This window comes from Mya arenaria, chromosome 5 (assembly GCF_026914265.1).
Source record: "Mya arenaria isolate MELC-2E11 chromosome 5, ASM2691426v1".
Classification (NCBI taxonomy): domain Eukaryota; kingdom Metazoa; phylum Mollusca; class Bivalvia; order Myida; family Myidae; genus Mya; species Mya arenaria.
The window spans coordinates 56,089,195-56,114,549 of NC_069126.1; the positions used below are offsets into that span (position 1 = coordinate 56,089,195).

At 34.5% G+C, this 25,355-nt stretch overlaps 2 protein-coding genes across 2 annotated transcripts in view; both read right to left on the reverse strand.

Moving 5' to 3' along the window:
* The window catches only part of LOC128236125 (nephrin-like), a 70,217-nt gene extending 52,146 nt beyond the window's left edge, over positions 1-18,071 (reverse strand). The window contains exons 1-2 of the mRNA XM_052950988.1: positions 18,034-18,071; positions 6,057-6,389 (exon numbers count right to left, since the gene is read on the reverse strand). The gene's annotated coding sequence lies outside the window, so the exon portion shown is untranslated. The remainder of the gene's footprint in view (positions 1-6,056; positions 6,390-18,033) is intronic.
* On the reverse strand, positions 165-6,050 carry LOC128236129 (putative nuclease HARBI1). Its single transcript, XM_052951001.1, has 6 exons — positions 3,237-6,050; positions 2,685-2,786; positions 2,369-2,446; positions 1,843-1,949; positions 1,489-1,679; positions 165-1,014 (listed from the first exon to the last, which is right to left on the reverse strand). Exons 1-6 carry the CDS (start codon positions 3,769-3,771, stop codon positions 1,011-1,013), a joined length of 1,017 nt encoding a protein of 338 aa, XP_052806961.1. The 5' UTR covers positions 3,772-6,050; the 3' UTR covers positions 165-1,010.
* Positions 18,072-25,355: the final 7,284 nt, after the last annotated feature.

Here is a 25,355-nt window from a genome sequence, read left to right on the forward strand (position 1 = left end):
TGTTTGACAAACATCTCCGGTTGTTGCTGTTTTGTGCATATTTTTAAAATTTCATATTTGTCAATATAACTTCATCTGCATCTCAATGCACAGTAATACAGCAAAATGTTTTTTCTACCAACAATGTAGAGAATGAACAAAATGTGGATGTTTCTGTGATATTATTCATGGTTTTCTTTGTCAGTACAACTCACAAAATAGAAACATGTTGATACATAGTTAACAATGACAACAGACAGTAACAATGTATTAACTATCACAGACTCACAGTAGTAATGAAAATGGACCATAAAAATGTTCTTAACTATCACAGACTCACAGTTACAATTAAAAATGGACCATAACAAATGTTTTTAACTATCACAGACTCACATTAACAATGCAAAAAGACAGTAACACTGTTTTTAACTATCACAGACTCACAGTAACAATGAAAACAGACAATAACAATGTTTTTAACTATCACAGACTCACATTAACAATGAAAACAAACAGTAACAATGTTTTTAACTATCACATTATATTTAAAAAGTAACAGTAAATGCTAGATATCTTGTCAGACATGATCCTTTTGGAATAAAATTTTGGTTTTTGTGATAATCACATTCAGAAATGATCAATGTAATAATAAGTTTCTTATTCACTAAAAATGTACATTTTTGTCTTTTTTTATGGAAATAAATCAACTTGTATGATGCAGTCAATTCTACCATGCCATATAACTCTAAATTCAAAAATAAATCACATACATTGTAATTACAATTTCAACCATTCAATAATGTTTATAAGCATCACAGTATCGTTTAATAAAAGTGTTATGAAATGCCATGAACTAGAGAAACTCAATTCAGACACAAGCATTAAATTTCATCAAATGTGGTCACCACTGTTGTTAAAATGTACACATACACAGGGCCATTGATAAAAGACACTTGTTTATATCAGTTTAAACCACCTGGTGGAAATTGATGATCATGAAAGTGGTCTCCATCCTTGTCAAATGTTCCTTGTCAACTGTAAATAGAATAAAACAATGCTTGTGTTCATTAACAGTAATAAATACTTATAGCATTGTCTGTATTTCTGGTCTTAAAATTTAATGAAAAATTTACATGCAACACAGAAAAAATGTCAGTGTATCTTAATTACAGTCAGACCCATATTATAATTGTGTTGTAGTTGTTGCAGTTCATACCTGTTGCAGATAGTTTACATATGTTATATAGCATATATAGTTTCCTGTAAGTAGTTTGTAAAATGTATGACTTTTTGATGATGCATGTGTTGTTTAATTTAATAATTTTCAATTATCAGGGCCAGTATAAAACTTGTAAATCTTAAATTTGTAACACAGTTCAAAAGGTCTTTTTAAACTAATAACAAATGTCATACATGTTAGTAATAAGTTGTTTGTATTTTTTTGGAAATGTAATGCCTTAGTGTTTTACAAATGGAAAAGGAAGCTAGCCAGTATAAAAATAGTCAAACCTGAAGTATTGCATTGTAATGTACTCCCGAACTGCCTTTCCGGACATGTCATCGTCATGGTTCAGAACAGTAGGGGGCTGCTGGTCATCCTCGGGCGGAAATTCTTCGGGTTCTCCCCACAGCTTTGCAAGGTTGTGTAATACAACACAACATACCACAATCTTACTTACTTTCAGTGGCTTCATCCGGATCTGATTTAAGGAAAAAATCACAACATACAATGTATTTATGATTCAACAAGTATACCTTTTTCAAAAACAACCATGATTGACATATGTTGTGCATTTAATTAACAATAATTATTAGTACATAGGCATTTGAAAAAACATTGGAGTTCATAGAACATTGGTATACCTCTGTATGTAGTATATGAAATCGCCTCTTCAATACACCAAAGGCTCTTTCTATAACATTTCTTGTGGAGCAATGCGCATCATTGAAATGTTGCTGTGCTTCATTTGCTGAAAATATATCATCATCATTATCAGCATCATCATTGTCATCATCATCACCACCACCACCACCACCATCACAACTGTAAACATAATTATTATGACTACCGTAATCACCATCGCCATCACCACTGTAATCATCATCCTCATCATCATCAACGTGATATAAGCAGCATGATAATCCTCAAAATGCTACAACTACCAAACCACAACAACAACAAGAACAAACTCCATCATCAAAATCATCATCACCACCAACACCATCATCATTATAACAAACATACATAAGCAGCTTGCATCAACAATGGAAACTACGCTGCCTTAATTCTTGGGTATCATAATCAAATATTAATCCAAATTAAAATAAAAGAAATAAGGATAAAATCAGCATTAATAGGAATGTTTTGCACAAGTGCATGCAACATTACCTGGGTGCAGGTATGGGGTGAGCATGTAAGGCTTGCAAGGGTAGGCACTGTCCCCTAGCAGTATGCCATCTTCAAGGCCTGGAAATGAAATATATTCATGTAAATACAATTGCTATTTTTTAAGTACAATTAATTAAATTTGTATTCATGAAAAAACATGATTTAATTTCAGTTCATCTCTAACATATATTATATCAGAGTTAAGAAATCAAATAATAATTATATTCACTACAAGCTCATACATTATATTAGTAAGTTGGAATGAGTACTTCATGAATGTGACATATATGCCTTAATTATATTAAATAACATTTACCATGATGATGTGTTTCCATGAAGTGGAACAATTCCGAGGTCCTAAATACATGGGCATCGTGCGTACTGCCCGGCCAGATGGCATTTATGCTTGTAAATACACCTGTGAAACACAAACAATACATTATCATACTTTAAAGAATTTCTTTTTTTCAAGATCACCATACTGTAAATTGTACATAGTACTTAAACAATAGTACAATGCAAATACCCCATATGGTGCCCCAATCATTTATAGAAAAAGACTATAGATAGCTGTTGAAAAATATTACATGGAATTCAGTAAAAATTACGTCACGACCTCTACACGTTTGAGATTTAAATCAGTTGAAAAATTAAATCAGCCAGGCATGTTGACTGTTGTAGACTGTAGTGGCGATTCCTGGGATATTATGCAGACATCGCCACTACATCATCTCCCGAATAATATTCATACATGGATTTATAAAAATTAAGGTAAGTGTATCTATGTTTCATGTAAATCTTACTACAATAAAGTTGCTTTTGTTATTCAGAACTAATTCATTAAACAGTACAACGAAATTTTCGTTACCTCTATGGTCGCAGCTGGCTTGCACGTTAATGCTGTGAAAATGTTTTCTATTGACACACTGCTCCTCGTCATCACTGGGCGTTTGTATTCTTACGTGCGTTCCGTCTACCGCTGATATCACAGACGGGAATCCCCTTATGGCATGAAATCCAGTCTTAGTCCTGTGTCTATGTCTGTCTGTCGTCGGAAATTGAATCGCGCTGTCCTTCATGTCAAAAATACAGTCGGTCACTGCAGTTACAACCCTTGAAACCGTGGCAACATCTACCCCAAATGTATCCCCTATTACTTGTAAAAAATTCCCAGTGGCGTAAAAACGTAAAGCAATCATAATCTGTTGCCGTGGTGTCAAGGGTTGATTTCTGCGAGTCGGTCGCTCAAGTCTGTGGCCTATCAGTCGTTCCAATCTGTCTATGTTGTGCGGAGTGAATCTATACCGTTTACGTACTTCCTCGTCGTTGTCTTCGTCCGTTTGTCTATCTATCCTGCGAAATTGTTGAGGTCGCCTAGCGTTCACTATGTCAAGGTCGGCCATCTTTGTTTTGGTTAAATCAGCTAACCAAACTCTTCGAGTCCGGTTAAATTTTGTCCAAAAGTTAGCCGAATCACGCGCTGGTTAGGATAACTTAATTTTTATACAATCAGTTTTCAGATAACTTGACCAAACCAGGGAGATAACCAAAAGATAACCGCTGGTTAGGACTTATCCACGTTTATACAATTGGCTGCTGGAAGGTAAAACCACGCCCCATTTCCCCAGTATACCCCCGGACCTGGGGGGGGCGTGGTTACAACTGACTGGTGCATAATAGCAATGAAAAAAGTCGATCATGCTGCCTCTGTCTGTTTTCGAAATTATTTTGGATTTTGAATAGGAACTTTCACTAACATTTTGGCGAATAAGTACATCCGTTCTCCAAGGAAATGGAGTATGTGCACCCGCCCGAAAGTGTGTCGAAAGATAGCCCTACTGACTGTTAATAAATAAACTATCAATGTTTTTCAAAACAGGTAAAATGTTAAAGATAAAACACAAACCTATCGTGATGTTTCGTTTCCACGCCCTCCATTTTCCCACTCCATTTGAAGCTTTGAATGCTATCCTTTTCTTTCAATGAATGCCTAAATAAACCATCGACGTCAATATCTTTCCTACATTTTTCTTTTACCGTCGCTTTCTGATCGATTTTGGCAATCTCTGTCTGCCTCTATTATCTTTTCATTTTCATCTGTCCATCTTTGTTTTGATTTGCTGACCTCATTGATTATTCATAACTGTCACGTGCTTGTGCTCCGTTTACTTTCGTAGGCTTTCGGAACTGCTCGGAATAACTCCGAGTAGGCCATAGCGGATTTTTTGGTAACCACCAAAAAATAAATATGGTCTGAAAATCGTGTTAATATCAGGCCATCGGAGTGGAATCTAGAGACGAAATTTCGCACAACGCTAAAATAAGGATGCCTTTTCACGACAGTTGTGTTATTTTTGTGTTTTATAACCAAAATTATCGCTGAACGTACAACTTTAATTCGTGTCGGGCGATGTTAAAGGGACTTTGGCAACAAAACAAGTTTTTTTCTGTAACGAATCTCAGGACAATTATTTAATAAATGTTTTACTCTTGGTATCATAATTGTAAAAAAATTTTACCAAAATGTAAAACATGTCGAACCGGTGTCGCCAAAATTGGAGTCCAGTGTTGTATCCAGTGTGCTACGAAGGTTTATCCTAAAGCTTTGGAATATTTAAGCTATATACCTAACTAGGTATATACCTAACTTGGTAATATGACGTGATAACATCGACTAGCCAATCACGCATAAGAATGAATTATACTTGGTATACATACCTAGTAATCTTTTTTTAATGGAAAAATACGAAAAAACTGCGAAAAAAATAATTGTGAACTATGTGGTACTTCACTTAGTTAGTTTCAATGCATTGTACACATCGATACCAAGTTTTTGTCAGTTTTCGACGATTTTCTTTTTGTTTTCGCTATTTCATCATACGGTGTATAGCCCCTTTAAATTGTCGCGGCTTTGTAAATTGGTTAAAAAAGCAAATACAATGGATTATTGTTTGCACAAAAAATGAAAAGGCACCCAAACATAAACGTTTATGGTTGTTTCGTTTTAAAATCAACATTTTTTTAATATTTAGATTATTATAATTAACTAAGTGTTTTGCATAGTACAACACTTTACTGGGATGACCTCGTTAAGTATTTAATTCATAATGTTCAAAAAATCCTTTTGGTACTGAGTTTGCTTGATTGGTAGTATATTATATTAATAAGAATATTAATAAGTTTATCAAAGGAAACGTATAAGTTAAATTTGATTTTGAATATTGTCACATTAATATTTTAATTGTGTGAACTGAATTGTTGCCAATACGATTTGATAGCTATTTACACATTTAAATTTTGGTTCATGACGAAATCTATAACCGCCACAAGAAAACCGCTATCCTTACTTTCAATCATAGTAACTCCGCTCATGTGCAGAGGGCAGAGTGATATATTAAAAAAAATAGACGACTGTACTAAGTCACGTAGATCGACAAAATATGCTCTACGAAAATATATGTATGTTATCACCGTCAAATCTGCTATACATGATATGGAGTATCAAGAAATGTGATAAATCCTCGATTGTCATAGGCCCACAAATATGTAAGAACTATAAATTCATGGTAAACTTTCTTGTAACTGCCGCCCTTACTATTTGAATTACCCCATTTATCTGATTAGATAAACATTTTTTCATTTGATATTTACAAGAATATAACGTTATCGAAAAAAACTTAAAACTTACCTGACACACTGACGACTACACTATTGCCCCTGTTTATATTAAGATTTGCCTGACACGTAAAGTTGTCGTTATGATAATCCCTTGTCACATTTAAAATAGTCAGCGTGTGACAAGTGTAGGTGAAGAGAGTTTCGTTGAGACCAGTCCGAAATATTGAACATGGTTCAGGTTGTTGGATTGTTATATCGTATTTTCGTGTCGACTTGTCCCCATTGTTTATCCATGTTATTGCATACAGCTGTTCATTTCCAGTATACGTGCATGTTAATGTCAGTGATGAGCCCTCCGGAACAGTCGCTGCTGATGAACTTATGGTAACGGAACCATCAGCACCTGCATTTAAACATGATATATTTTAGTCAAATGTTATTAAGCATTCGGGCCGTCCCATGAATATAACAAGCGTTGATTCCCACTAAATCGTTACTGTAAAATTGAATTCTTTGTTACAACATTATATACGCAAGAAATTTATAAAAACAAGTAATCACACCTAATACAGAAATACACTGATGGCCGGGCCAAATTGGGATTTGTTCCAAATTTGGTTAACATTTTGAAACTTGGTAAACTTGAAATGTGACTATATTTAACAAATATATCTCTTATAAACCAGTCTGAATTCATACAATATCGCTACTAAAATTCAGGTGTGTTAACGGACACAAAAGAGCAAAAAGCAGATCTTTTGAATTCCATGTTCGATAGTGTACATCTATGGCAAAAATGCATTTTATATGTACTTATTATACTAGTGATTTGCGCCGCATTTAAGTGCGCGACTTTTTGGAACGAGTTACTATGTAATTGGTTTTGATGGTTTGCTCTCCTGATCCTGTCAGCAGATTTATATCACTGGTTTCCATACATTTAAACAAGACATGACTCATTCAAAGACAAAAAATAAATTTAAAAAAAATCCAAACGACTATTCTGTGAGAGTGCAGCTTTAAGTCATTAAATGTTTATGTATTATGAACAAATAACATATATCAAATAAATCAACGACGTGTTTCAGATTCCTAAACATTGAATACAAAAGCGACTGACCCCAGACTGTTCAATGTTTTTTTTTCGTTTAAAAACATATACAGGGTGAGGAATCACGTGACTTCAACGGGGTTCTCACGTGTGTCACCACGGTTCAACACCGATGTAAACAAGCAAGAAAGTGACAGTTATTTCTAAATAACTTTTTGGAGAGAAAAGATAAGAACATATTTCTTAGCCTATAAAAGACTATGCTATTTTCTGCTTCTACAAGTATGAAATATTTTGGATTTGCTTGTATTTTAACGATGGAATCCTTGGCCAAAATTTCGATTCGACGGGATTTTGTAGAACGATGTAACGCTGTGTGCGCCGTGAGTCTTTGTTTTGTATACATTTCTTAGTAATAAGTAATATTTAAGAACTCATACATGTGTTTAAATGTTGATTTTACTCATTTCATTCATTAAACGAATTGTTTGTTAAATTTATTTTAGTTCTTTAAATGAATATCGATATTTCAAGAAAGGCTGTTGTTAACGTTAATTTTATATTTGCTCTTGTTAACGTGAATTCTTCCCATAACATGCTTGTTTTATTTAATAAGTAGTTTAAACTACTCTCTCAACTGTGACGATAATGCATTCAACATTGAACTTTTTTTCCAAATGATATTTCTCTCATGAAATGAATGTATATCCATCCATTTGATCGATTTTAACATGTTAAATTTATGTTCTAGGTTGGCTGTCATGGTGATACGTCCTAATAACCTATTGTCCCTCTGCAAGAGACGGAGTCAACCCTCATATGTTTTACCAAATGTTGACAAAAGATGGATTAATTCAATTGATGCAGTGATGAGTACATTCAAATGGAAGACAAGATATACTCCAGCCAACTCCGTTCCATGTACATCCCATCGGTAAAAGAAAGTCAACAGTCAAGAAATGATTGAACTACGTTTTAATGTACAATTAATCATTAAACTATTAAATATAAGAAATAGTGATTACATGTGTTGCTGGTTGGATCCATTTTATTTGTATATGACGTCATTATAAACTACTTATTTCTTTTTCATGATATAAGACAAACCCTTTGAATGAAAATGATTCAAAACGTCGCATTCATAATATAAAAATTCAACCCTTTTAAGTCATGGTGTAATGGGTGCAATAACAATTCTTTTGATATTTGTTTGCATATTACATAAGTAAAGACATGTTGTTGTTTACATAATATTATGGCATGGCCTTCGTACAACTTTGAATACATTATACATCGGAAATGCGTACACAAATGACAAAAATGTTTGAGTTTTTAAAATAGGTGTAGTTTTTTTTTCAAAAAAGGAAACGTATTTAGGCCTAATTAGGGTACTTTTTTTATCAGAATCTGAAAGTGAGTTACAAAATAACCTGTTGTTGATGTTAAAAGATTACTGTTATAGATAGAACGTTTTTTTTCACATAAATATTAGTGTAAATGCAAATAAAACAAAGATTATATATATTTTTTAAAGGCTGAAACATAAGGCAAAATTTATTTTTTTGTATTAAGGGCTTGCGTAAAAAAATGTGAATAAATTTACTTATCTAGGAATAGTATTTAGCACTGGTGGGTCATTTTGCACAACGTTTGACACTTGGTCAGGACAAGCTATGAAGACTTTTTACAAGCTTAATTCAGACCTAGGAAAATTTCCTGGTATAGCAACATGCCAGTATTTATCTTTGTTTGATAAATAAATATATCTTGCTTTAAACTATGGTTGTAAAGTTTTGGGTCTACAAGATAGCATTAAGTTAGAAGAAGTTTATTCAAAGTTCTGTAAAGAAAAACTGAGTGTTAGAACCCAAACTGAGAGCAATTTTGTGTATAGAGAACTTGGTAGAATACCATTACTAATTATAGGAATTGTAAATGTGATTAATTATTTGTTAAAGATTTTTACAATGTGATGATATTAAATATGTTAAAGCTGTTTAAATAAAATCGTATAGAGATTTAGAAAGATTGCCAAATTGTGAGTCATGGGCAAAAGTTATTATAGATATATTACAATCACTAGGATTCTATGATTCTATGGTTATTTCAAAGTGTTGGTGATTTTGATATATATTTATATGTGGACTGAAACAGAGACTAAAGTGTATATGTACAAAAATGGTTTGCTTAATTTATTAATTCATATACAGCCAAAACGTTTGTTTTGTTCGCAGACTGTAAGTTACAACCATTTTTGTGTGCTGTTAATATAGTTAAATTTAGGAAGGCATTGACGAGACATAGACTTTTTTCACACAGGTAAGAAATTGAGGCCGGTAGATGGCACAAACCTACTCCTATATCTGAATATGAAAGGAAAAGTCAAGTTTGCCATAAAATAGTAGATGAATTTCTTTTCTTGTTTGAATGTACTTTAGTTAGTTATTGAGGAAGACAGTACATACATAAATACTATTTAAATAGACAAATATAACCAAATTTGTTGAACGTTTACAAATAACAATACGACTATTCAAAGGAAATTAGCAATGTTTATCCACAAAACCTTTTAATTTAGAGTCCCTGTTGTATTTATAATGATGTTAAATAACTCATTTAAATGATATTTGTAACCACTGCCACCTCACTAAGGTTATATTTTATGTGTACTGTCTTTGTTTAATTTGTGTTTCGAAAGTACCTTGTTAGTAAAGATAAGTATATGTGTATTAATGTATATCGTGACCTACGATCGATTAATAGAAGTGCATTTAATTATATATATTAGGAATTCCATTGATGTATGTTCATGGGACTATGGCCTTAATGCATTTGAAAAAACTATAAAACTTTATTATCACAACTCGAGGCTTGTGATTCCACTTAAGGTGTCTGGTTGGTGATATTTTCTTCTATGGCGTTAAAGCTATTAATTTCACTCTCTCTCCTCCATCCCCAGATAAGTATATTCAAATATTTGGCCACGCTGGACATCCTTATCGTGCTCAATGCTACAGCTAGATAAAGAAAATATCCGTAATGAACTACTCTTTTTCAAATCGATCAAATTGGTGTAAATTCATAACATGAATAAGAGTTTTAGGTTGTATACATTCTTGTTACAAATGAGAGGGCAATACCAACCATAAAATAGAATTAACTGAGCATGTTATGATAATTTTGTTAAGCATACAGACTTAACACAGTCAGCTTTATTTAGATGAGAAGAAGTTTACGTTAACGACAGCACATATCACATTCACGTTTACTACAGCACTTCATGAAATTCGATATTAATTGGAAAAAAATAAAATAACATTTAACGAACAATTCGTTTAATGAAAGTTATGAGCAAAACTAACGTTTTAACGCATTTCTGATTTCTTAAATATTACAAATGACTAAGAAATATGTACAAAACAAAGAATCACGGCACACAGAGTTGAATTTTGACCAAGGATTGCATCGTTATAATACAAGCAAATCTAAAATATTGTATACGTGCATAAGCAGAAAATATCATAGTCTTTTATTGGCTTTTCCTATATTTTCTCTAAAAAAAGTTATCTAGGAATTACTGTCACTTTCTTGCTTGTTTACATCGGTTTTGAACCGTGGTGACATATGTGAGAACCCCGTTGAAGTTACGTGATTCCTCACCCTGATATATGTACTTATGTATACACATTTCATATTGTCAAATTGTCGAAATGTCAGTTGAATGTATTTTACTGATCAGTTCGTATTTCCAGTCCTGCTTCAAATAGGGTGTCAAAAAATGATACTGTATATAATACTGCAACAAATAAAACATCGTTTTAACTTACAATAAGTTGTATTCTTTTTTAATTTGTTTGAAAACTGTGCATATGTTTTAGTACCATTAGTACATTTTCATTTTAGCATAATGTTATCAGGTCATATAAAACGCGCGCTGGTAAATATGAATATAAAGCCAATTGAAAGGGATCCAACTTTTCTTTCATTCGATAAAATATTGAGTTTTATCAGTGAAATAACAACAGTGAAATATCAATTTGATATTTTAACTGCAAAATAAGGAGTGAGAGTATCAACTTTTAGAACTACTTTTAAAATCCATTGTAGTACCTTCCCCTTGATAAAAACAGAACACTTCACTTTGAACCAGAACATTTTTTCAAAAAATAAATATTTAAAATTAAAAACAATGTAACATAATTTAAAATAAAGATATATTTGGAAATTAACTCACCGTTAATGAGAAAATGGTTATCCAGTTTTTCAAACGTTTGATGTAGAAGCTGTATATTCGAACATTTGCTTTCATACCAAACAAATTACAGAGGAAAACAACGGCTCGGACATAAACAGAATGTTAAATCATCTTTCAAATGTATTTTAAATTGTTTGTCGTTGAAATACGTAATACGAACTTCCCGGAAACTTCACACAACAATTTACAGATTAACTGATATTTCACACAACAATTTACAGGTTACCTGATATTGTGTTTTACCCTACCTACGCCTCAACAAACTAGCGTGGCAAACACTCTTTACCTGGAAAACAAACCTGTTTTCAAGCGAAACAGACTAATCTCTGACAGTAGTATGACTGAATATTCATGTATCATGAAACACATTCTAAAACTAAGAAAGATGTTTAATGCCCAATGATTATCCGCAATTGTTTTGCTAACATGTTCGACTTTTCAAATTTTCATTCAATAAATGGCGGCATAGTACTTTGGTTATGTAGTCATGTAGTTAAGAATAAAAGAGTTTTCATTATGTTTAGGACCATAGATACACTTATAAAACTTCATTGATAACTTCATAAAAGTTTTGCACCAAAGAACGAGCGAATAATAAACTATAAGATTGAATATCAGAGAACTTTTTCTCGGCAAACCGAAAATAGATAAGTTGACTGCTATAATTTCGCGTGAGGGGCGTCCCACGGATAGCTGCGTAAATAACATCCTTTTCAAAAAAGGGGGTTATCAAGAAAATAAATTAATATTCTATAAACAACGGAAAGTAAGCATAAAAGAATCAGATTTTTTTTTATTTCAGTGTAAGATCGTATTTTATTTCACTCGTGATCATAGGAAAAGTTTATTTTCTAAGACACTCGTAAAATAAAATACGATCTTACACTGAAATAAATAAATATCCTCTATTTATTTACAGTATGCATAAAGCTCATTTGTGTGTGTGTGTGCGTGTGTGCGTGCGTGCGTATGTGTGTGTGCGTGTATGCGCGCGCTTGTGTGTGTGAGCGGGTGTGCGTGTGTGCGTGTATGTGTGTTAATAAGAACTTTTATTTAAGTACCAATTTCAAAAATTTTTACCATGCTTATATTAACATGAATGTGAAGAAAGACTGGCAGATGTTGAGATACACTGAGAGGGGCATCTATAAGTACACTACATAAAATTTTGTGATGCAACAAACTTGCGTCTAGCAACACTTGGTTGATCTGTGATGGCCGTCCACCCGGATTATGGATGGAAGATAAAATGTGCGCCGGAACAGATAGCAGTTTCCGTTACCGGTACGAGGTTAAACACATGGGTTATGTTGATCACGTAGGCGTCTATTGGGCGTATGTCTGAGATGGCGTCACATTTGGGCAACCTAGCATTAAAGTATCCTAGCACTTGAATGTGTTTACTGCCACAATATGTTGAGCAGAGGCCTGATAGGGCGCCAACTTCCGTTTTAAACGTTTCAAGAGGGTGGTTCGCTGATGGTAAGTAGACTTGTATTATTACAATTGAACTATTATAGAGGCAGAACTTCCGGTCGAAATTGTCTTCACTTTGTCATCTAGATCACCATGACATAGAATGGACTAGCCGCTTTTCCCTATGTAACGGCCATTGAAATAACCAGAAGTTTAACATGGTACTATTTTAGCACAATCATGAATGTTGATGTATTTTAAAGTTTGTTACACCCGTTGCATTTTGTACAGATAAAATAGAATGGTTGTAACTAGTCTACAATGTTGTCGTCGTTGTGACGCTCGTATCGCTGTAAGTAATTTCGCCTTTACAGCGAAGGGCGGCACAAGATACCGGGCGGCCATATAGCCTCGTTGTCGATGTCCTCGGCCTGCGCGTCGTAAATCACGAGCTGTGCAACGTTAGAGTCACTACGAGATGTTTCCTGAAATTTAGCGTGTTTGCATTGTGTTCCATGTCATATTCCAGAAAGTGCGCAGGCCCTTCTTTATCACTGTCGTGACTAATACCAACAAGCATGTATGATTTAAACTCTTTAAGCGTGGGGTGATGAACCGTCCTCTGCGTCCACGTTGCTGCTGGAAACAATATGCCGGCTCCGTGATGTTGAGTGACTGTGTTGGTGTGCGGCGGGCTTGGCGTCTTTTATTACCTCCGTTGTGATGTCGATGGTTATCGTTACGGCTTCCTTTCCCGCCCGCCGAGAGGATGTCCCCCGTTTTGGGGACGCGATGAAGGTGGTTGGCGATTTTGGTTTATTGACTCTCGTTGAATACTTTTCTTCAGCAGTTTGGGAATACGGGTTTGCCACTAAGGATCTGACCATTCCCGGTGTGGAGTGAAAAGCTTCCAGTTGCTTGTTCTTGGTGCAAGTTGCGTGCCTCCTGTACAAAGTCGGTGATATGATGTCATTTAAACGCCTTTTTTACGTTAGAACTCAAAATGCCAAGTTGCCTGTTAAGACAGTTCAAGGGCTTTTTGAAATGCACAAGCTAGTAGTTTGGTGTTATCAGAATTGGTTGGGACACTTTATTCACAGTTTATTTTTATTTTTGTACAAATAGATTTGATGGAGGTGTCATGATCTTTCTTAATTACAAAGTCACTTTGAGAACGAGAAATTTCAAGAACACTTAGTTCTTCAACTTCATTTAGTTTCAATGCTGTTTTTAAAAGAGGTTTCTGTATCTTTCATTTGCCGAAGCATCCCATACTGAGGTGCGCAAAGAAATTAATTCAGCTGTTTGGCCGTTTCGCGAATTTTCTTACTTTGAAATAAGTTTAGTCAGCGCAATTACATATTTAGATACATAGTGTAAGTCCATAACTGATTCTTTTCCGAACGTATTAGACAAAATGTTGGAGCATGATAACAGTTCGGTTTTAACAGGCACGATATCAGACTTTAAAGAATCTACTTGTGAAACTGTGATATTGACTGATTAAGAGACTGTTTCTTTAGCCGATTCTTTACGTCAGATAGTTCAGATACGTTACGATACCATGTATGTATTCTTGTAGAATAAAACAGTCGGCCGTAATGCAATTCGGGGCATTTCTTCTATCCTTAAGGATACCAAGCGGCAGGGATTCCTGATCATTGACTGTACGTAGGAGATGATGCATGTAGTTGACTAGTGACTCTTCCGAGCATGACGTGTGGTCAAAGACGTTTGCAGTGTACAGGTCGATTAAACGGCCACGTTAATTATCGTCAATGTGTGTCATAACGACCTTATTGAGGCAAAACGACGCTAGTTCTTTTGCAATGGGTGTTGCTGTGTAATACTTTTATACGCTACGAATATTTCAATCTCTGTCGATTGAATTATCATCATCGGTCGACGGAACACAACTACTTATGAAGTCAACATACATTCGAGAAGGTTGTCTTCCTTTATTTTGCCATTAATATGATTTGACACAGGTTTGTTCATAATCGTCTACATCCATTGTTAATAATGTCACGCATTCATGCAACCATATAGCATGAAATATAAATAATAACCCCTCTCGCTGTCGGTGCTGGGACGTCGATGGTGGGGGTCACAAACACTATATTTATAACCGTTATCCGCCGTGCTAAATGGTTAGTAAAAAATGTTCACGCAAACCTTTGTCACCTATTCAGGTAAATAGTAAGGTTATATTGCAGATTTTAAGGCACAGTTAAATATTTTTTGTATTCCATTGTTTTCACAAATGTCTTGAATAACTCACTACTCTTTAGTTTAAAACAAAAATGCATTTGTTATCAATGTTCTTGCGCAAGATATCTTCGAATTGGTATAAAATATTCCAAACAATTGACGTCAACCCTTGTCATTTTTCTAATCAAGTTGTTTAAACGAAGTGCTGTTGTAATGAGGATAAACTAGCACTCAGTCAAAGGTAATGCAAGTAATTGTGATTTGAAAATGTATTATGCATTTGTAAGGCACTTTCAAATCAGTGGGAGCATTTTGCTTTTACTTTTCGTTGAACGAATATACACAATAACGCATTCAGTACATTCTTAATTGTGTGTGAATTATTTAAATCAAACTTCATTTATTCATATAACAACATTTAAATCATATACATCTCTGTACAGGTGTGGTTGATTTTTGGAATGGAGTATGGATCGACCAAATCGCTGCACAACGGTTGACAACATTGTCTTTACAAACCACAGACGAACAACTAATTATGCATATCATGCATTTAGTAGTTTGTTTTAAGTGCATGTTATTGTCCATGTTAGATATATATTTAGTTTAAACCATATATATTTTACAACGATTGTGAAGAAAGCTATGCTAACTTATACTAAGTCACTCTCGTTGGCACGATGTTGCGCGAGAGTGTGGTCTTGTGTTGTGGGGAAAACCGGAGTTCCCACTTGTCCGGCTTGGTGACCACTTACCAAACTCACATGCACGCAGGCCGGAAATCGAACCGGGGTCGCCTTGGTGAGACGCGAGTGCGCTAACCACTGCGCTAACCGGACAACCGGTTTTATATTATAACAACATATATATTTATAAATACCAATACGTTTTTTATAGCAAAACAATCTTTTACGAATTTGACACCTCTTGATCCTTTTTTCTGAATTCCATTTAATATGTCGGATAACTCTAAATACATAATATTCCATCATTTGTATTTTGTATACTTGACTCGTATTTATTCAAGCGACAAATTACTAATTTAATGCAGTAAAAATGAAATCATAAATACACACTTCCTGTCACCTCTTCGTAAACAAAACAATGATATACAAATGTGTGTACACTGTGCTTGTATGGGCAGTGACATTGCACTGTTGTTGTTGCCTGTTGGTACGAAATTACCAAAGCGCTGCATTGTAGACGAACATAAACTATTCATGAAATAGTTTTAAGTCATATACATTATGTTTTGTTTACATTTGTATCTGCGTTATTTATTTCTTCTCGTTTCATTTCATTTTTTCAATGATTGCCAGTCCAGTCACCAGCTACCAATCATTCGATTGTTCGAAGAAGGAACCTTATGTAAATGTTTTATGTAAATGCTCTTTTACGAAATGACGGATTAAGCGATGACGAAAATTGCCGAAAGCAATTTGGTTACGCTCTAGTGAAATGTTGGTGTCCGGCTTAATATATACGCTTAATATGATTTTTGAAACGAAAATCACTGGTTCCGTCACATTTACGTTTTTTATTTAGGCTTATTGAAGAAACACGTTTTAAAGAAACTAGACCTATTTTATACACACATACATGTAGCCTGAATAGAGATCGGCCAAGTTTTGCTCGGTTATAAGCCCTATCAAGAAAAAACATAGCAAATGTGTACGGACATTATTTGAAACCCTTTGAACCCCATATATAGTTTTACTAGCTGTAACAATAGTTGAACATATGACGAGACACTGGAAAGTGAGTTATAATGCTTTTCGTGGAAATGTTCATATTCAAGCAGGTTTTTTGAAGGTATCTAGAATAATATGACATTTTCTTAAATTGATATATACTTACGAGTTTCTTTCTTTGAAAAATATATCAACGATGATAAGACAACAGCTAGTATACAATACAATATATATCATATATGCGTAACTGATGTTTTAAAGCATACGGTATGTGTATTGTGATGGTGTGAGGCATTGTAATCAGTGGAGACAAGTCTGTCAGATCCAAACGTATGTTCCAACGTTGAAAAGACCGTCAATATCCCAAATCGGGCATCGCAACTGATATGAATTATTTTACATGATTAAATTATCAAACATACAGTGTGTCTATACCACGTGATAAATGACGTCATATATGCTACGTCGGAAGGCAATATTTTGCTTAAAATAAAGACTTAAATCAAAGATAACTTTTTGCTCACTACACTATTTAAAATGAAACAAAGGCCAGTCTATGCCGCTTAAAGAGCCCCACCTTTGTTTTATAACCGGAGTTTGATAAGATGAACACTTTGACAAACCTGTTTCCAAAACAATATTTTGACAGTGCTCCGTTAGACGGCCGTATCGTGAAAAGGTTTGTCGAAGTGTTCTAAGAAACTAAACTCTCAGTCAAAATTTGGTAAAAGACCGAAGGCGGGGCTCCGTAAGCGGCATAGACTGCGCTATTTTTCATTTAAAATGGTAAATGAAATGAAAAGTTATTATTGTTTTAAGTCTTCAATCGAAGCAAACTATAGCCTTCCGACGTAGCATTTATGACGCAATTTATCACGTGGTATACGCACACTGACATAGCGCAGTGCAAAAAAAATCTGAGAAAAAAAAGTTTTGACAGCATTTTCCGTTAACAGTAGACCATAATTTGACAGCAAAAAAAAAAACATTACATTAGAGGGCTCAAATTTCAATTTTTATGTAAAGGTATTTTTACAGTGAAACTTTTGCTTCATATTTATAAATGATATACTAGTAAGTAAAACGGATCTTTTATTGTTTTGTGTGTTTAAAACAATACTAAGAATTAACCTAACCACTGCTTTATAATTCCTCCAAATCTTATATTTATACTGTTTTCATGAATATCGAAAAGTTTAAACAACTAGTCCTTAACATAATTACTTTGGTTGGAATAACCTGAAGTATTTATTGGATGCGTATATCTACGCTATGTCATTGTTATTATATATAATTTGAAACATTGGTACAATTAAGCATTTGATGGATATCCGTTCAAATAATAAAATGGTAACTTACACGTAAATAAAAACATCCAGAATATGAACCATGATATAACATTACACATTTTTGTTATGTTTACCTTCAACGGCAATTCTGAAATCTATATACACAAGTGGGCAGCAGTCAACACTTTAAGAGAGCTCAATAACAATTGCCTACGCTGTGATCTCCCCTAACAAGTATCGAGTCTTGTATGTCAATATGGCATAAATATTCGTTCATCTATTGTCATCAATATTATGTGTTTCTTAACTACCAAATTAAGTTAAACACAAATACGCATTGGATGTTAAATTATAAAACGAGTAAAAATAAAACAAAACATTAGTAATATTCATTTTCATATTCAATGTAATTTGTAAATATAATTAACATGTATTTTCGATTACACTCTACTATAATCATCATACTGTTGCATTCATAGTATTACACTTAATGCGTATTTTCACCTTGGTATGGGAATTAAAGGAGTGGCGCTTTATTATATATTATATTCCGATAGTGTCCATCACATGTTGAAAACAGCTTAGAAGCTTGTGTATGGGTCATCATGACTTCGACTGAATGGAGGCATCTTGCATTGGCATGGTTCTCATGGTATCCTGATTAGATTCTGATTGATATGCTTGCTCTGTTCTGTTCTGCCCTGCCCTGCCCTGCCCTGCCCTGCCCTGCCCTGCCCTGCCCTGCAATGCCCTGCCCTGCCCTGCTCCACCCTACCTGCGTTCGGCCGTCCGTCCGTGTCGTTGCACCCAGTAAATGCAGAGAAATGGGCCATGAATAAGTTAAAAATAGCCTATGGAGCATACAATCCTATGTCGCACGAATCTAGAAAAAAAATCTAGCAATTTGTAAACAGCATGTGAAGATGTGAACCTGAGGTTTGATTCGTAGCTTCGATCAATAAGTACCAAATAAACTGCAGAGTTATGACCATTGCCTTAGCTAAACCACGAGGGCCTCTGCTCTACTGGCACGTCGTGTTTTGTACAGCCCAGAGCTACAGATAAGGGTCGTAATGGGCGTAAATACACTTTACAAATCGCACATTATAACATTAAATCAAAAAGCTGCTCGTACCGGTACGATTAAAAATAATAAATAGGGCGTAACGTTTTTCCGAGTATTTTTTACCGTTCTAGCTAGCCGTTTTGACTAAAGGTTAAACCTGTTTGTTAAAATCGAATCAATATCCTATGAGACTTACAGAAAGCTATAAGCCAAGAAAGTAGTCAAGATGTTTAAATTATTCAGGACTTGTAATTTGCTATGTACTATAGAAGTTAATTAAATAAAATAATTTCAATTAATTTCATTCAATTTTGTAATTTATTGTACCAGTAAATCGCCATTACACTTAAATGAATGGCCCAAGGGTGTACTATACACTTTTCTTGATTGCATAAGGGTGTAAAGTACACTTAAGTTGTAAAAAAAGTTTTAAAAAGTTATCGGTAGCTCTGTACAGCTCAGTTTTAGCAATAATGACAAATTCAAGGGGTCCTAACCCAGTCGGGCGGGTCTGGCTAGTTTTCTAAAGGAAACACGGTCAATATCTAACTACTGTGTAAGTTAAAGATCGGATAAAAATAGAGACTTTATTATATTTACAGCCTTAATTATATCAAGCTGTATTATACAAAGTGTTACCATTTCAATGGCTAAACTGAATTGCATGGGCGCAACTGGCTTGTTATCGAAAGGAACCGAGCTCTCATGGATATCTAACTACTGTACAGGTTTGATTGATATACAATCAAAACTTAATACTTTATTGCGTTCATTAAGCAGTATACAAAAATGTGCACCTGGGATTTTGCGTTGGATTACGCTTAGTAAGTGTACAGTTGTGACTCTTGACATGGTTACAAAATCTTGAGTGAGAACACAGACGATTGTGTTAAGCAGAATGTGATGTGGTCACATTAGGCTCAGTTTGTGGGAAAGTCCTGTAATAGCAGAGTATTATGGGTTTTGACACAGTTTTAAATTATAATAAAAGGTGTGAAATTTGTGTCTTGCATTTATTGATGAAATCATTTTTTTCATATGGGATATGCAGTTGTATTAAGACCAGGAATATGTAGACTAAATCCACAGAGCATTCTGTTTAAACACTAGTTCTTCAAACAAAGTGATAATATAAGAGGAGACATGTTTCATGTCGAAAACAAAAATCTAGTTCAGAAAGAGGTGACATGAAAAACAGGCAATTAAGGGGTTGGACTGTCAGAGATTTAATTATTTGACCCTGTCACCCAAAACACATTGAATTTTCGAAACAATTCCTCTCGTAGAAATTAAAAGGCATACACAACATTCTTTGTAAAAAAGCACTGTACAAAAATGTAAAATCATGTTACCGTTTATATATACAGATGTTTATATATATATTCTGGTAAAGACATATTTTCACTTAGTTTAGACTTGGCAGCACGTTGATTAGATGAACAATGAACAATAACGATGATGCCATATTGATAGTGTGTAGTGTCATTAAATTCAACGAAATGTCGCCACGACCTTTGTAAATTAAATTGTCTGTGGATTAAATATTTTTTTTAGTTCGGAAATGCGTCTTCATCAATGCTATCTTAAACAGATGGCATTGCTCTAGTTACATGTAGTGTTGATAAACAAAGCAAAGCAAACAATACTAGACACTCTCTACCGGTTGTGCAACCCGTGGTTTGTCCTTATGAATACAGACCAAACAAAATGAATGAACTTTCGTCGAGGTCGTGAAAAGCCGCCCGGATATAAATTACAACAATGAAATTGTTTCGTTTTACAAAATGCATTATACTGGTATCTATAAAGTGTAATGTTATTGAAAACAGCATTGCTTCAAAGTATCAAATACATTGTACGTGAATAAACGATGCCTGGTGACCCCAAATCATGTTGGTATCAATTGAAAAGGTTGATGTGTAGAAGTGAAGGTTTGAGCGCCATGAAAGATTGAAACATTGCAAATAGTTAGATCATGTCCAGTATCAGAAAAATACAAACTGCAATAACTTAAACTATAATAAATATTTGGTCATCAGTTTGACATAGAAATAATCAGCAAGCAACAGCCTTCAATGTATACCAACGTCATGTTAATCACTGTGGCTACTAATACCGATAAGCACGTATGATTTAAATCGTTTACGCGTGGTGGTGCTAAACTGGTGGTGCTAAACAGTCTTCCGTGATGTTGAGTGACTTTGTTTGGTGCGCGACGGGCTTGGCGTCCCCATTTACCTCCGTTGGTTGTCGATGGTTATTGTTACGTAAATTGTCGTCAATGTGTATCATAACGGTCGAGGGGACACAACTACTTACAAAGTTACCATCCGAGGACAGTTGGTTGTCTTCCCCTTGATTGCCGTTAAAATGATTTGTCATAGGATTGATCATAATCTTCTACATCCATTGTTAATCATGTCACGCGTTCATGCAATCATAGAGTATTATATATTTATTATAACCCCTTCCGCTGTCGGCGCTTGGATATCGATGGTGGGGGTCACAAACACTTCGGTTATAACCGTTATCCGCCATACTAAATGGATGGTAAAAAGTGTTTAAGTCATCCTTTGACAACCATCCAGTAAATAGTAAGGTTTTATTCCAGATTTTAAGGCACTGTTTAATCCTTTTGTATTCAATTGTTTTCACAAATGTCTTGAATAAATCCTTACTCTTAAGTATAAAACAAAAATGCAATTGTTATCAATGTTCCAGTGCCAAATGTCTACGCATTGGTATAAAATATTCTACCAATTTCCAGGAATAACACATAGTGCAAACTAAGTGCCAAACAAATGCAAAATACATTTTCAAGTCATTATTATTTGCATGGCCTTTGACTGAGTCCCAGTTTATGCTCATTTCAACATCACTTCATTAAAACAACTTAACTTGCACAGGCGTGGTTGATCGTTGGAATGGATTATGGATCGACCTAACCGCTGCACAACTGTTGAACACATTGTCTTTACAAACCAAACTAATTATGCATTTCATGCATTTAGTGGTTTGTTTTAAGTGCATGTTATTCTCCATGTTACATATAAGTAAGGCAATTGTTTATGATAGTGACATGAGCACATATCATAATAACAATTCATAATGAATAGTTTTACATTTTCATCCGGCCCATCGGGCCTATACGTCATCTTTATATCGGCATAGTTTCATATAAAACATAAATTTTATGTGACCGTGCAGATATACAAACAATAAAGTACTTTTTATATTAATGACTGGATTTAAGACAAAACAATCAATCAAGTTAAGTGCAATTGTTGCAAAATGATACATTAAAGTGATACATAAATCGTACGCAATGATTGTGTTAGAAATATTATAAATAAATAAAGATGTTTATGTGTATATGGTACATGTGATATCAACAGTGATAATAGAGCGAATCGCATTTATCAACACAATATCAGAAGTTAAGAGGACAGGACAATTCGTCTAAGCGTGTATGCTTTTACAGTATATTCGCTAATTGTCTGACATGGTTTTGCATTATATGTTGTTTTTTTTCTTAAATCAGACAGACATCTCTTTAAATTGTGTTGTTTGTGTACGTCCTTTCAGGTAGTGTATACATTTTGACTTTTAGGTATTGATCATCACACGTCAACGTCTTCATCAACTATTGAGAACATCAATCATTGATTGTTACTTTTCTTCGCTCTCGGCCATAAAAACAATGTCATTAGCGTACATAAGAATTGCCACCTGATTGTTTCCAATAGCTATGTCACTACCCAAATCATTAATTTCATTGACGAGATCGCTTGCAAAGATGGCAAAAAGTGTCGGAGACAGTGTTAAGGGTCACTTACATTATTTTTAAGTAAAATTTGTCGATTTTGTCACGATTGTAGTGTTCGTTGTCAGTTTTCGAACTCCTAGCAGTTGTACAATGTCTTAAAGTGTTCTTTCCACCTGTCAAACACTCGGTTTTCGTCATTCTTAACGGAGCCGTCTGGCTCGTACACTTCCGTGGGGATACGTGAGTCTTTCTGTGGCCCAAGCGCTTTGATTTTCTCCCTAAACTCCTTCGGATTATGAGCTTCAAATGTCGCAATCTCTATGGCCATGTCCCTTCTATAACCTTTTTCTGTTCTCCTGAGAGTCTTGTGAAAAATTATTTCTTGCCCTTACATATTCGGAGTGCAAGCGTACTTTTAATGCCCCATTCACGGTCCGTGCACTTAGAAACTTGTTTTCACTTGCCCTTAACTGATTCCGAATGCCTTGCAGAAGGGTTTGGTGTGATTGAACCTTTTTGATGTTCGTTTTGAGCTGGAAAACGTAGGGATGTTGGCATGCACTTCAACAATAATAACACCACACAAGTTATATAAATATTCAACATGTTCTTGTTTCTCTCTGGAGTTTTCTATCTGCATGATAAGTGAGAGTAAAGCAGTTTCAACATTCTCATTGTCCATAAAGTCCGAGGAAAATCGCCCAAAATTTAACCGTAACGGTACTTGTTATATATATAGGTGCACTATAGTTCATTTCAATATTTACACTTAATATGCAGTGATCAGGGACGCGTAAGCGCTCGCCAAGTAATCCTGTAATCCTTCTTGGTCAATAATGGGCTGAGGGTTTACAACTTTACACTATGTAATACCTTTTACGAATTAGACACCTCTTGATCCTTTTTCTCTCAATTGCATTTCATATGTCGGATAACTCTTAATACATCATATTTTATCATTTGTATTTTGTACATTTTACTCGTAGTTATTCAAGCGAAAAGTAACTAATTTAATGCAGTCTTTACAAGTATACACTTCCTGTCACCTCTCCGTAAACAAAACAATGATATACAAATGTGTGTACGCTGTGCTTGTATGGGCAGTGACATTGCACTGTTGTGGTTGCCTGTTGGTACGGAATTACCAAATCGCTGCATTGCAGACGAACATTAACTATTCACGAAGCGTTCCTAAGTTTTTGGTCGGAAACAGATTTACAGGTTAAGCTACTTTGAAGCACTGACATCGAAATCGCTAGAGTTCCTCTGCTGTTTATGACCATAAGAACGTGGTATTTTTGTATTTCTTTATTAAGATCAACAATGAACACAGTCTGAACATACATAAATGAGAAATACTCAGATATTTACCAAATGACGTGTCGTTCAGATAATAAACATAATTTAGATTAGAAACGAGACAAAAGAATAATTGACATAGTACATTTATGAACAATAAGTAAATGTAGCCAATAAAGTTTCATAAGAATCGAGTTTCAATGATTACTTAGAGTAAAATTATGCCTGAAATATGCAAATGGTTTTGTTTTTTTCAAATGAATCCTTTTTAATTACCAATGGCAAATTTGCATAAAAAGGGAGTAACTCTGAAATGTTAAAGTATAAGTCTTTTCTATAAAGGGAAGATAATATGCAATTACCAGTGTCAATAAACAATAATCATGGAATGACAAACCAGCATACCAAATTCAATGTTCCTGTTCCCGAGCATTCTTCAGTTATTGGTCGGAAACCGACTTTCAACTCAAGATCACACGACATTCACCTTTGACCGACTGACCTCAAAATAGTCAGAGTGCTGGTCTTGACCAACCTGCCCAACTTGCCTTGAACCTCAAAGCAGATATGGTTCATCTACAGGTGTTGACCAAGTAGCCTACCAGGTTTGAGGTCACTTGGCCTTTATGTTCTGCAATTATTAATCGGAGACAATGGGGATGAATTGACTCACCACGACCTTGACTTTTGATTCACTGATCTAAGATAGATAGAGTACATCTGCTGGTCATGATCAACATGCCTACCAATTATGAGGTCACTTGCCCTAAGCATCCATCATTAATTGATCGGAAACCGCAGGGACGAATCGGCGAACAGAAATCGGATTACTATAGTGTTGTTTTTGGATGATAAACATTAAAAGTGTGAACTGTCCGTTGTACTTCTAGAAAATATCTATATGGAGTAAATTATTTATTGCAAAATAGTACTTATAACACATTCTGAATCGTACTGGAATATGTAAAGTATGTGTAAAGGTTCGATGTAAAAAAAGTATGGCATAATCGGAAAATCTGACAAAAACGAAATTCGATGTTTTTTTCTGAAGTTCACTTTGTTTTGATGATTAAAATCTGTAAATGAATAATTGCTTGGTTGTTATCCAAAATTTAGTATCATTGCTAGCTTAGCTTTTGAAGTTTCGACGAACTTTTTGATGTAGGATTTTTTACCTGTTTTTGAATGTGGGTTGAAAATTAGGATTTGACGCACTTGTCTCCCTTCATTTTGTCAAATATATATATAGGCAATAGTTAATTACATATATATGGTATTTTCAAACAAATGTATTGTATTCTAGTTGTCGTTATTTCTCATCCTTT